A 14522-nucleotide genomic window follows, 5' to 3' on the forward strand; every position below is an offset into this window, starting at 1 on the left:
ATCCATCTTTGTAATATTACTACTGGGCAAGTTATTTTAGATTGAGGAATTAAACAAAGATTGCTTTATCAGGTTGTAATGAATAAACAAAGGAAGATAATTTGGCCGGGAGGTGAAACTGAGAGACCGAGAGGATTCCAGATGTCTACTCGCTTAAAGGTACAGGATGGGGTTCAACTGTTAAATCTACCACGTTTTCTAAGTGGATCCTTAAGCTTAAAATGGTCTTGTTGGTACCATAATTTATGCTGCTTTCCAGACGAAGCCGGAGGTTGGAATGTAAATTTCCCATCTCAGTGTGTTTCAGTCAATCACATGTTCAATTTGCATGTTTTTCACAATGACACAAAAAATTTGTGTTCTTGAGTCAATTATGGCAAAAAGGTATTTTAATGTTACATAAAAATGTAAAGTTGTTTATGGTTCACTAAGATTGCGAAGAGCTGTCTGACTTGTCCATGATGTCAAATGACACGACTCGCTGAGGTTGATTGGTCCTCCCTGAGATTAGATGTCAGATATTCCATTTCGTTTGCCATTCCAGATGTTTACTTTCGTGTTTGAGGTGGGGAATATCCAATATCTCAGTTTTCTTGAACTCAACACCCACCTCTCAAATCTGAACCTTTAATCTAAAAGATAAAGGTTTAGGTCATGGGTCAGTTGAAGGAAATTGCATGAATCCTATTGATTCTGTCTATTGCAGATAGTGACCATTCATCAGGAACCCTTCGTGTATGTAAAGCCAACTACTTTGGAAGGAACCTGCAGGGAAGAATACACGCCAAATGGTGTCTTAATTAAAAAGGTGATCTGCACTGGACCAAATGAGACCATCCCAGGTAACTTATAACTGATGTTACAATAGTCATCCGCTATTGGACATACATACATTAGTCAATTTTCTTAAAAAAAATCCAGATAATTTACTCACCACCATTTCATCCAAAATGTTGATGTATTTCTTTGTTCAGTCGAGAAGAAATTATGTTTTTTGAGGAAAACATTCCAGGATTTTTCTCATTTTAATGGACTTCAATGGACCCCAACACTTATTAGTTTTAATGCAGTTTAGAATTGCCGTTTCAAAGGACTCTAAACGATCTTAAACGAGGCATAAGGGTCTTATCTAACGAAAGGATTGTCATTTTTGGCAAGAAAAATTAAAATATGCACTTTTGAACCACAACTTCTAGTCTTCCTCCGGTCCTGTGATGCGCCAACGCGACCTCACATAATTTGCGTAATGACAGCGAAAGGTCACGTGTTACATATATGAAACGCACATTTGCGGACCAATTTAAACAATAAACTGACACAAAGACATGAATTAGTATCATTCGACATACAACAACGTCGGAGTGGTCCTCTTTCTCCACACTTGTAAACACTGGGGCGTAGTTTCGCATACGTCATTCGTGACCTCTTGACGTGATGACGTATTACGTGAGGTCACACTGGTGTGTCACAGGACTGGAGGAAGATGAGAGGTTGCGGTTTAAAAGTGCATTTTTATTTATTTTTTTGAGGAAAACATTCCAGGATTTTTCTCATTTTAATGGACTTTAATGGACCCCAACACTTAACAGTTTTAATGCAGTTTAAAATTGCAGTTTCAAAGGACTCTAAATGATCTAACGAAATGATTGTCATTTTTGGCAATAAAAATTAAAATATGCACTTTTGAACCACAACTTCTCGTCTTCCTCTGGTCCTGTGACGCGCCAGCGCAACCTCACGTAATACGTCATCACGTCAAGAGGTCACAGATGACGTATGCGAAACTACGCCCCAGTGTTTACAGTGTTTTTATTGTTTAAAATGGTCCACAAATGTTTGTTTTATATATGTAACACGTGACCTTTCAACGTCATTACGCAATTACTTGAGGTCGCGCTGGCTCGTCACACAGCCGGAGGTAGAAGAGAAGTTGTGGTTTAAATGTATATTTTTTTTTTCTTGGCAAAAATTACAATCGTTTTGCTAGATAAGACCCTTATGTCTCGTTTGAGATTGTTTAGAGTCCTTTGAAACTGCAATTTTAAACTGCATTAAAACTGTTGGGGTCCATTAAAGTCCATTAAAATGAGAAAAATCCGCAACATTTTGGACAACATGGTGGTGAGTAAATTATCTGGATTTTTTTAAGAAAATGGACTAATCCTTTAATGTCTCTTCGAATTACATTTAACCATCAACATATAAGGGCTATTCCCAGACAGGGATTAGACTAGTCCTAGACTAAAATAAATGTATGAGCTGTCCAAACTTAAAATATCTTGCACTGACATATCTTAAAATACATCAGTGTCCTTTGTTTTGCCTTAAAAATGCACACAATTCCTAATTAAACCAAGGCCTAGTCCAAACTTATCCATTTCTGGGAAACCACCCCATAAGGTGTATGGTACAAAATGAATAAAACACATAATTTTTATTTGCCAAAAGACAAACCACAGTATATTATAATTAGTGCTGGGCAAATTAATCGCATACAAAATAAAAGTTATTTTTTGCATTATATGTGTGTGTGTGTGTGTGTGTGTGTGTGTGTGCTGTGTGTATTTATTATGTATATTTAAACACACTTACATACATAAAAACTTTTCAGAAATTTTTTATTTATATATAATTTTTTCAAATGTATATACAATATAGAATATATAAAAATGTTTATTAAAAAAATGACAAAAAAAATTACATATGATCTGTTTTTATATGTAAATTTTTTTTGTCATTTTTTGCCAAGCTTTCATTAATTCTTCTCAAAGTTGAACTTGTTTATACTGGAAACACCCAAACATTTTTGAAACAAATTGGAATAATGTCAATTGTTCAAAGTTGGACATCACTTCTGGCCACTGCTGTAGGTTTTTAATATATACTGTACAGGTATACATGTGTGTAAGTCTGACTGTGGACATATGTGTCTGTGTGTTTCATGTTGTAAGCATGTGAACATTTCGGCCTCAAATTAAATGTGTGCATGAGCTGGATGTTTGTAAAGCATGCAAAACTGAAGTGTGTGCGTGTTGCTTGGGCTTCATTGTATTCTGCTTGAACTATAGTGACAGCTATGAGCGTGCCGAAGCTAAAAGTAAAAGTGTGAATGCTGTGAAAAGATTATGCATCTTTTAGATATCAGTGCTCGCATGTGAATGGGACATTGAATGGGAACGTTTCAATTTATGAAGCATCACTGATGAATCGACAATTAATGCACAAAGCTTGTTAACATTTTATTCAGTTATCATCTCGAAAAATCTACGGCTGGCTTTCAGAAAGCTGAATTTATCGAAATAGATCAGACCTCAATGATGTATAATCATTCACATCTAAATTAGAAACACACATGTTTGAGTCATTCAGCATTGGGTTGAGAGGATTTTTTTCAGATATTCATGCCAGATGAAATAAAATAGAACCTTTTTTTTCTGGTTTCAGGGCGCCCAACAGTACCCCAGTGTTGCTATGGATTTTGCGTTGACCTCTTGATCAAGTTGGCGATGACCATGAACTTCACCTATGAAGTGCATCTGGTGGCAGATGGAAAATTTGGAACGCAGGAAAGAGTATGATTTTCACACTTTTTAAAATTAAACCAATGAATATTGCTATTGAAACAATCATACAGCCAATTAAATGACATTTATCATTCAGAGATGTTTATCGTTCTCAGGTGAATAACAGTAATAAGAAGGAATGGAACGGCATGATGGGAGAGCTCCTGGGTGGCCTTGCAGACATGATTGTTGCTCCATTGACAATTAACAACGAACGAGCCCAATACATCGAATTCTCCAAACCTTTCAAATATCAGGGACTCACTATCCTTGTTAAAAAGGTGTGATCATAATACTATAACGTTACAGTCTGTCATTTAGCATTTTATTGCATATCACATTTTTCTTCAATATCATGCAGCCCTACTGATTACACCATGTTATGTTATGAATGATTGTGTGCTGAAAACCAGGAATCTCATGGAATCACCATGGAAGTCCTAATCATGAGCAATGTATTTGAGTGACCAATCCAATGTGTGTTTCAGGAAATTCCTCGTAGTACACTGGACTCGTTCATGCAGCCATTTCAGAGTACACTGTGGCTATTGGTGGGTCTTTCGGTGCATGTGGTGGCGGTGATGCTCTACCTACTAGACCGGTTCAGGTACAAGACATTAGGTTGAGTTTAACTAGTTGTTCCATGTGGGGTGTGTGCGTTTTCGTGTTTTTATCCCGATAGTTTGTTTTACTCATTTAGCCATGTAGAGAATTTGTTCCAGGAAGTGCTGCACACTTTGCACCCCATGAACTAGTTTGTTGTTCTTGACTTCTTTTTTCTCACCACGCTTATTGTCTCACCTGGTTTTCTCAGCCCGTTTGGAAGGTTTAAAGTAAACAGCGAAGAAGAAGAAGAAGATGCCCTCACCTTATCTTCAGCTATGTGGTTCTCCTGGGGAGTCTTGTTGAACTCTGGAATTGGAGAAGGTGTTGTGACACTCTGTTTCTGATGGTTTTGAGATCTGCTAAACAGTTTTATTTTGCATATGTTTGACCCCCCACGTGTTGTCCAGGTGCCCCGCGTAGTTTCTCCGCGAGAATCCTGGGAATGGTGTGGGCTGGATTCGCTATGATCATAGTAGCATCCTACACTGCCAACCTGGCTGCCTTCCTGGTGTTGGATCGGCCTGAGGAGCGCATCACCGGCATCAATGACCCGAGGGTACGTTTCTTCGATCACTAAAACTTTTTCAGTCTTTCTTACCGTGGGTTCACACCAGCCGCGTTTGAGGCGTCAAATTCACGTCTACCGCGTCTAATTTGCCGCTTGAACATTTTGAGTTTACTCGCTTCATTCGCACATAAAAGCCGCGTGTGAAATTCTAGTCATCGAGACATTCACGGGGAAATTCGCATCATGGGAGGGGCTACTGCGACTCGCTTGCTGTAATCACGTCACTATTAGAGCAAGCTCCTGATTGGTTAATGTGGCGCGTTTTTCCGCCAAAGTTCAAATTTTTCAACTCGCGCTGTTGCCGCGTCAACTTTCAATTCGTGCCATTCGCACGAACGTGGTGGAATCGCGTCTACCACGCCGTGAAAAATGCCTCATTCGCGCCGCGAGACCTCCAGACGCGCGTCAATGCGTCTGGAGCATTTAAGGCGTCAAATTCACGTCTACCGCGTCTAATTTTCCGCTTGAACATTTTGAGTTTACTCGCTTCATTCGCGCATAAAAGCCGCGTGTGAAATTATAGTCATCGAGACATTCACGGGGAAATTTGCATCATGGGAGGGGCTTCTGCGACTCGCTTGCTGTAATCACGTCACTATTAGAGCAAGCTCCTGATTGGTTAATGTGGCACGTTTTTCCGCCAAAGTTCAAATTTTTCAACTCGCGCTGTTGCCGCATCAACGTTCAATTCGCGCCATTCGCACGAACGTGGTGGAATCGCGTCTACCATGCTGTGATAAATGCCTCATTCGCGCCGCGAGACCTCCAGACGCGCGTCAATGCATCTGGAGCGTTTAAGGCGTCAAATTCACGTCTAACGCGCCTAATTTGCTGCTTGAACATTTTGAGTTTACTCGCTTCATTCGCGCATAAAAGCCGCGTGTAAAATTCTAGTCATAGAGACATTCACGGGGAAATTCGCATCATAGGAGGGGCTACTGCGACTCGCTTGCTGTAATCACGTCACTATTAGAGTAAGCTCCTGATTGGTTAATGTGGTGCGTTTTTCCACCAAAGTTCAAATTTTTCAACTAGCGCTTTTGCCGCGTCAACGTTCAATTCGTGCCATTCGCACGAACGTGGTGGAATCGCGTCTACCACGCCGTGATAAATGCCTCATTCGCGCCGCGAGACCTCCAGACATGCGTCAATGCGTCTGGAGCATTTAAGGCATCAAATTCACGTCTAACGCGTCTAATTTGCCGCTTGAACATTTTGAGTTTACTCGCTTCATTCGCGCATAAAAGCCGCGTGTGAAATTCTAGTCGTCAAGACATTCACGGGGAAATTCGCATCATGGGAGGGGCTACTGCGACTCGCTTGCTGTAATCACGTCACTATTAGAGCAAGCTCCTGATTGGTTAATGTGGCGCGTTTTTCCGCCAAAGTTCAAATTTTTCAACTCGCGCTGTTGCTGCGTCAACTTTCAATTCGCGCCATTCGCACGAACGTGGCGGAATCGCGTCTACCACGCCGTGAAAAATGCCTCATTCGCGCCGCGAGACCTCCAGACGCGCGTCAATGGGTCTGGAGCATTTAAGGCGTCAAATTCATGTCTACCGCGCCTAATTTGCCGCTTGAACATTTTGAGTTTACTCGCTTCATTCGTACATAAAAGCCGCGTGTGAAATTCTAGTCATCGAGACATTTACGGGGAAATTCGCATCATGGGAGGGGCTACTGCGACTCGCTTGCTGTAATCACGTCACTATTAGAGCAAGCTCCTGATTGGTTAATGTGGCGCGTTTTTCCGCCAAAGTTAAAATTTTTCAACTCGCGCTGTTGCCCCGTCAACTTTCAATTCGCGCCATTCGCACGTATGTGGGGGAATCGCGTCTACCATGCCGTGAAAAATGCCTCATTCGCGCCGCGAGACCTCCAGACGCGCGTCAATGCGTCTGGAGCATTTAAGGCGTCAAATTCACGTCTACCGCGTCTAATTTTCCGCTTGAACATTTTGAGTTTACTCGCTTCATTCGCGCATAAAAGCCGCGTGTGAAATTATAGTCATCGAGACATTCACGGGGAAATTTGCATCATGGGAGGGGCTTCTGCGACTCGCTTGCTGTAATCACGTCACTATTAGAGCAAGCTCCTGATTGGTCAATGTGGCGCGTTTTTCCGCAAAAGTTCAAATTTTTCAACTCGCGCTGTTGCCGCATCAACGTTCAATTCGCGCCATTCGCACGAACGTGGTGGAATCGCGTCTACCATGCTGTGATAAATGCCTCATTCGCGCCGCGAGACCTCCAGACGCGCGTCAATGCATCTGGAGCGTTTAAGGCGTCAAATTCACGTCTAACGCGCCTAATTTGCTGCTTGAACATTTTGAGTTTACTCGCTTCATTCGCGCATAAAAGCCGCGTGTGAAATTCTAGTCATAGAGACATTCACGGGGAAATTCGCATCATAGGAGGGGCTACTGCGACTCGCTTGCTGTAATCACGTCACTATTAGAGTAAGCTCCTGATTGGTTAATGTGGTGCGTTTTTCCACCAAAGTTCAAATTTTTCAACTAGCGCTTTTGCCGCGGCAACCCTTAATTCGCGGCATTCGCATGAACGAGGCGGAATCGCGTCTATCACGTCGTGCTAAATGCCTCATTCGCGCTGCGAGACCTCCAGACGTGCGTCAATGCGTCTTCACATTGACTTAACATTGAAATCACTCGCGCTTGAGGCGGCTGGTGTGAACGCAGCATTAGACTTGTATAGTAAGTTCACATGATTTTGTGTCCAGCTAAGGAACCCATCAGACAAGTTCATCTACGCCACAGTAAAGCAGAGTTCGGTGGATATTTACTTCCGCCGGCAGGTTGAGCTGAGCACCATGTACCGCCACATGGAGAAGCACAACTACGAGAGCGCGGCGGAAGCCATCCAGGCTGTCCGGGACAAGTGAGTCCCTGCTGGGTAGACGCCAGCAGGTTTGGCCCCAATTAGTCAGTTCGTCTAGAGGGTCCTGGGCTTGCAGGTCTCAGGTCAGTGCCAGTGCTTACTGCACTGACCTGTGACCCTGGCCCATCACCCAGCCCAGGAAAGGTGACGAAGCAACATGTGTTAACAATAAGCTAAAGCACACATCTTTTAGGTTTTCAGCAAATACGTCATTGAGGGAATCCAATGGGGGACAAAGCTCCACTCGTCCGGCATTGGATTTCATTTGCCTATGAGGTGGCGGTCTAGATTTCTGGTAACACAGCAGGGGTGGGTGGGGATGCGGGTGCCACCAGTGTGTTGTTTCTCACTGTACTGTTGCACCGTAACCCCCCATCCTTCCCACCCTCCTCCCTTCCCCCTGCCCCAACAGCAAGCTGCATGCTTTCATCTGGGACTCTGCGGTGCTGGAGTTTGAAGCCTCGCAGAAGTGCGACCTGGTGACCACGGGAGAGCTGTTTTTCCGTTCGGGCTTTGGCATAGGCATGCGCAAGGACAGCCCCTGGAAACAGAATGTGTCCCTGGCTATTCTCAGGTCTGTCCCAGCCGAAGCAGCATATTGTACGCTTCTGTATAGTGTTCTGTCATTATATAAATCTCGCCGTTGGACATTTACTCATCTCTCTCTGTGTATATCCCCTTTTCAGTACCTTCCGTTTTGCCTTGTTTGTGCTTGAACATATATTTGTTCGTCTAGTGCTTGTTAGTTTATGGGTTTCTTCTGCCGAAAGCGACGTATTAACCCTTGAACTTTTCTTCCTGCTCCCCACCACCTCTTGCAGTTCCCATGAGAACGGATTCATGGAGGACCTAGATAAAACCTGGGTGAGATACCAGGAGTGTGATTCAAGAAGCAATGCCCCAGCCACACTCACTTTTGAAAATATGGCAGGTATGGTCCACCTTCAGGTATAGAGAAACCTAAAAGAGATTGGACAAAAAAGGCATACTGTAGGTAAGGTACTGGGGCCTTTTTTTGTCCAATGCCTTTACTTACGCTCACCTGTGTTGGTATTCACATTTTTAACAAACTCATCCACTTTTAACATCCATTCACTTTGCATGCTTTTCAGCTGCAGGCCCTAGAAATGTGGGCGATAACATGTAGGACTCCATCACACAAAGGCTCCACCCCTAGAGCACTTCTGTGGGTTGATAAAGAATTGATAGTTTCTGTAAGCTGTCTGACAATCCCATTCGTTCGTCCCAGGTGTCTTCATGCTGGTGGCTGGAGGCATTGCGGCAGGAATCTTCCTGATATTCATTGAGATTGCGTATAAGCGCCATAAAGACGCCCGCAGGAAGCAGATGCAGCTAGCCTTCGCGGCCGTCAACGTTTGGAGGAAGAACTTACAGGTAAGATCCCTTTTTCTAGAACACAAGAGGAGAAAAAGGGTCAAAACGAGTAGATGGCCTATATGCAAACATTCGCACAAGTCCTGGGGCTTTCGGTTGCAGTTTTTGGTGTGGTTAGCAACAAACAACGAGTCTTATCCCTGTTTTTTGTTACTTGGCATCCAACAGAGCCAGCTAAAAAACTCTCTGCCCCATTTCAAGGACTAGTCTAGGCGTTTTGGTTGAATCGGCCCCCTTCTTCTTGTTTGTCCCAACAGGACAATAAGCAGAGCTCAGGGAGTCAAGCTGTGGGTGCGGCTGGGACTCCATCTTTAGTATGTAACACAAGCTGATCCGTCTTGTCGTCATGTCATTAAATAGCTGATAAGCTTAGTTTTCATCCTAGTTTAAGGCTTCTTTCATGGCATGAAATGCTAAGTTAGTTAATTATTAAGAAGCGTTAAAGGAATACTCAACTTTCATAAAAAAATCCTGATAATTTACTCACCCTTATGTCATTCAAGGTATTTGTCTTGTCTTTCGTTGTTCAGTCGAGCAGCAATTACGTTTTTTGATTAAAACATTCCAGGATTTTTTTCAATTGTTCAATTTTTGTTCAGTCGAAAAGAAATTATGTTTTTTGAGGAAAACATTCCAGGATTTTTCTCATTTTAATGGACTCAAATGGACCCCATCACTTAACAGTTTTAATGCAGTTTAAAATTGTAGTTTCAAAGGACTCTAAACGATCCCAAATGAGGCATAAGGGTCTTATCTAGCGAAACGATTGTCATTTTTGCCGAGAAAAATAAAAAATATGTACTTTTAAACCACAACTTTTCGTCTACCTCCGGCTGTGTGACGAGCCAGCGCGACCTCAAGTAATTGCGTAATGACGTCAAAAGGTCAAGTGTTACATATATGAAACATATATTTAAACAATAAAAACACTGTAAATACTGGGGCGTAGTTTGGCATACGTCATCTGTGACCTCTTGACGTGATGACGTATTACGTAAGGTTGCGATGGCGCGTCACAAGACCAGAGGAAGACGAGAAGTTGTGGTTTAAAATTTTCTTGCCAAAAATAACAATTGTTTCGTTAGATAAGACCCTTATGCCTCGTTTGGGATCATTCAGAGTCCTTTAAAACTGCAATTTTAAACTGCATTAAAACTGTTAAGTGTTGGGGTCCATTAAAGTCCATTAAAATGAGAAAAATCCTGGAATGTCAAAAAACATAATTTCTTCTCGACTGAACAAAGAAAGACATCAACATTTTGGATGACATGGTGGTGAGTAAATTATCTGGATTTTTTTAAGAAAATGGACTAATCCTTTAAACCACAACTTCTCATCTTGCACTAACCGTGTGAGGCACCAGCGCGACCTTACGTATTACGTAATTACGTTGAAAGGTCATATTTGAAACGCACACTTGCAGACCATTTTAAACAATAAACTGACACAAAGACATCTCACTATTAAATTGGGAAAAATCATGGAATGTTTTCTTCAAAAAACTTTCTTCTCAACTGAACAAAATAATATATAAACATCTTTGATGATATGGGGGTGAGTAAATTATCAGAATATTTTTTTTTATGAAAGTGGAGTACTCCTTTAAAGAAATAGTTCACCCAAAAATTAAAATTCTGTCATCGTTTACTCACCCTCAAGTTGCTTCAAACCTGTATACATTTGATTATTCTGCTGAACACAAATAAAGATATTTTGAGGAATGTTAATAACCAAACAGATCTGGGGAACCATTCCCCTTCATAGTATTACAATGGAAGTCCATGGTGCCCCAGATCTGCTTTGTTACAAATATTTTTTTAAATGTCTTCCTTTTATGTTCAGCAAAACAAAGACATTTATACAGGTTTTGAAACAACTTAAAGGATAATTCCGGTATTTAACACTTTGAGTCTCATTTCTGGTTTGTTTTGGATGAACTACAGTGATGGACACAGAAATTTTGACAATGGGTCGTGTCTTGAGTTTTTGACTCGTTTAGAAGCGTCTCTTGACTGCTTCAGAATGGAAGTCAATGACCATGCACAAACATGTCATTAAAACAACACTTAACGTTCATTTTCAAAACTGTGCTACTCACCGAGTGGTTCGTGGTGTTCGTTGATGATTAAAAACAAATATATTGGCGCAATTTATGATTTCAATCCGTGTTATTTGATATAGTGGAACTATTTTTTCAGATACCTCACAACCGCGTATATACTTCCGCTCTGTATTTGAGTGTGAAGCGTTAGCACACTCCCGACCACTTGATGGCGACAACCACTTTGCCATACAAGTACCCTCGGTGTCTAGCGTATAGACAGTCACAATCGAGCTCAACTTCAAACCTAAAGCTGGTCACTGAGCCATCAAATATGTAGGGCGGTTCCTAATAACATTTTTTGAGCTTCGAAGCTCTAGTAGAAATCAAATTGAATATTTGAAGCTTCGGAAGGAGGGGCTGAACATATTTTCTCTTTAATAAAGGCAGGAATCTCTGTGTGTGTGTCTGTCTACAGTTTTATTATGTGGCGGATGTGTTGCTGCGGACCTAAGGGAGTGTAGTGCCTTTTTTTCGTGCAATATGGACATGCGACACGTTTAGAATTAATAAACTTTAAAAATACTACAGAACAGCGCAAGCCGGAAGCGGCGTGCCTGTCACGCGTCCTGCGTGAACAGCGTTTTAGTGAAACAAAACACAAGATCAATACTTTTAATAAGGTAGCCTAACATTTTTCTAACAAACAAACATTCCCGTATCAGAAATAAGCAGCACAGTAATTACTGACAACGTAAAGGGTAGGCTATTTAAATAAAACAACGAAAATAAATGAACGAAGTTCAACAAACTGTAATAAAACGGTAGCATACTTTCAAAATCACGTTTATTTAAAACACTTACAATATCCAATATGTTTTTTTCATCAGCAGAACAATAAAGAAGATATTTTGCAGAAACCCCAGTGCTCCGTCATGCAAGTCAACCGATCCGCACACTTTAAGAGCTAAAGCATATATATCCAATACAACAGTAATCCCCCATAACTCCGTGTGACATATTGAAGTCTTGTGAAGCAAATCAATCAGTTTTTGCAAGAAACCGAACGTTATTTACAACCCTATAAGCATGAATGCCAAAGCAGGAAGCGCGCTCTCCGTTCGAGGCGATCTCTTCCACTGGTGGCGTTTGGTGGCTGTTGGCTATGGATGTTGGTCTCTCTGCGCCACCTATCGTGCGGGGGCGTGAAGCGCACTTCCTGCTTGGCAAAAGCTCTGCATTAACGCTGTAAAATATTTATATATATATATATATTCGAATCTCAAAACTGAAAATCGATTGTCAACCCACGTAACGAATATTTGAATATTCTGGTCCAGCCCTACAAATATGGGAAACATTTCTTCTGAGAGAAACCGAGCGAAAAAACTACAACCACATATAAACAGACCCTTTTCTGTTTCCCGGCGGCGGAGTGATATATCAGCGAGCAATGAGTCTTCCAAGAAAAGTCAATGGAATTTTACAAAATGCCAAATAAAACACGACAGAAACTGTATTTCGCTACACAACTTGTTTTTAATCATCAACGAACACCACGCACCACTCGGTGAGTAGCACAGTTTTGAAAATGAACGTTAAGTGTTGTTTTAATGACATGTTTGTGCATGGTCATTGACTTCCATTATGAAGCAGTCAAGAGACGCTTCTAAATGAGTCAAAAACTCAAGACACGACCCATTTTCAAAATTTCCGTGTCCATCACTGTAGTTCATCCAAAACAAACCAGAAATGAGACTCAAAGTGTTAAATACCGGAATTATCCTTTAAGGGTGAATATAAAATGATACAATTTTCATTTTTGGATGAACTATCCCTTTAACTGGCATAATTTGCAATAGATACCTGTTAGTTCCAGCCTTAAACCCTGACGAGTCTTATTTTCTGTGATCACTATTGTATTATTATTTTTACATTTTATTAACCATTTTAAAATAAGCTAGAGCAAAAGTATCCATCGCCAACTAACACAGTTAGGCTAACACAGTACAATTTAAATTTCAGCCGCAAACTCTTGTTCAGGCACCCATGTGTCCTTTAAGACTGATTAATTTTAGAAAAAAGGGTTTGTCCAACTGGATGGGAGTGCGGTAGAAAGACAATGATGCTGTAAGAGCATCAAACTGCTTTATTCAAAATGACACTGCTGGTTGTGAATAAATCGCAGTGGCGGGAACAGGTAAGATCACAGTCATGTGTCTTGGTCAACAGGACATTATCTTGTCAGTGTCTGTCATCTACTTTATATACATGTACAGTTGTATCTTTGTACGCATGTAGGCTCTTATGAAGAAAGGGCAAGCGAGCACTAACTTGAAAGGTCATAGCCCACTTTACATTTGTGGTTCAAATGGATAATCAATTCGTTCATATCAAATCTAAATGAAGGGTTGTTTAGAGTTTCATATGGACCATTTGCAGAAACCAGAACAGTTTTTGTTGGCTCTTCCTTTCTGCATAAGAATTTACAGACATTTTGGCATCTTTCTCGGTAGCTTGCGTCCAAGCACATTATACGGGTTTTGTGTGTATCTACAATATAACTGTCTGTCCTCGAATCCTCCATTTGCACTGCACCTTCATACAGGAAATTGTGTGTTACAGGCACGCTGCACTTCTGAATAACCTGCCCATTCTGCGGCTTTGTCCGTCGGGCTGATTTTTGGGTGTTTCTTGAAAGCATAGTGATGTCGAAAACATATGCTGTCTAAATTGCAATAGTTCATCTAATGGTTGTGTCTTGGAGCACGGGCTGTTCAGAAGTGCACTGCCTTTAGGAAATAAGAAAACAAAAGGAACGACATTAAAAAGCGGATGATACTTAATGAAGCATGAATTTTATGATTACATATTTTGTGAAGGCTCACAGCAGTTGCATATGTGTCTTACTGTGCGGTGGACTGCGTGGGTCCAGCATGCTAATGCACAGATATGCCGCAGACAAATATGACTCATTTATTTTGTTTTAGAAAAAAAATTAAAGCATAAAGCATTTTTGTTCACACTGGCAGTGATCTGAAGCATTAAAGGGATAGTTCACTCAAACTCGTCATTTACTCAACCTCACGTAGTTTTAAACCTGTATGAGTTTCTTTATTCTGTTGAACATAAAAGAAGATATTTTGATAAATAATGGTAAGCACATAGTTGGAAAAACAAATACTATGGAAGTCAATGGGTACAGTTAACTATGTGCTTACCATCATTTATTAAATATCTTCTTTTGTGTCCAACAGAATAAAGAAACTCACACAGGTTTAAAACAACGTTAGGGTGAGTAAATGATGACAGAATTTTCATTTTTGAGTGAACTATCCCTTTAAATAGCAATGTGAGTGGGAGGGGCCATTGGCGATGTGGGTGTGTTTAGTCATCATACGAGTAAAAGTAAAAAATGTCGACATTTATGCAAAATAGACTGGATTTACACT

At 41.1% G+C, this 14522-nt stretch overlaps 1 protein-coding gene across 9 annotated transcripts in view; it reads left to right on the top strand.

Moving 5' to 3' along the window:
• Positions 1 to 14522, top strand: part of grin1a (glutamate receptor, ionotropic, N-methyl D-aspartate 1a) — a 41687-nt gene that overhangs the window by 14187 nt on the left and 12978 nt on the right. For 5 of the 9 annotated variants that reach the window (XM_065244016.2, XM_065244022.1, XM_065244020.1 and 2 more), the window contains 11 exons: positions 73 to 159; positions 707 to 842; positions 3445 to 3572; positions 3680 to 3844; positions 4052 to 4170; positions 4378 to 4490; positions 4577 to 4725; positions 7477 to 7634; positions 8047 to 8208; positions 8456 to 8565; positions 8884 to 9029. In XM_065244016.2, coding sequence (XP_065100088.1) covers positions 73 to 159; positions 707 to 842; positions 3445 to 3572; positions 3680 to 3844; positions 4052 to 4170; positions 4378 to 4490; positions 4577 to 4725; positions 7477 to 7634; positions 8047 to 8208; positions 8456 to 8565; positions 8884 to 9029 — 1473 coding nt within the window. Of the gene's footprint in view, positions 1 to 72; positions 160 to 706; positions 843 to 3444; positions 3573 to 3679; positions 3845 to 4051; positions 4171 to 4377; positions 4491 to 4576; positions 4726 to 7476; positions 7635 to 8046; positions 8209 to 8455; positions 8566 to 8883; positions 9030 to 9286; positions 9344 to 14522 lie in introns of all 9 variants that reach the window. The other 4 variants (XM_065244015.1, XM_065244017.2, XM_065244018.1 and 1 more) reach the window with 2 other exon arrangements.

The sequence above is a fragment of the Paramisgurnus dabryanus genome, chromosome 18 (assembly GCF_030506205.2).
Source record: "Paramisgurnus dabryanus chromosome 18, PD_genome_1.1, whole genome shotgun sequence".
In the NCBI taxonomy this organism is placed as follows: domain Eukaryota; kingdom Metazoa; phylum Chordata; class Actinopteri; order Cypriniformes; family Cobitidae; genus Paramisgurnus; species Paramisgurnus dabryanus.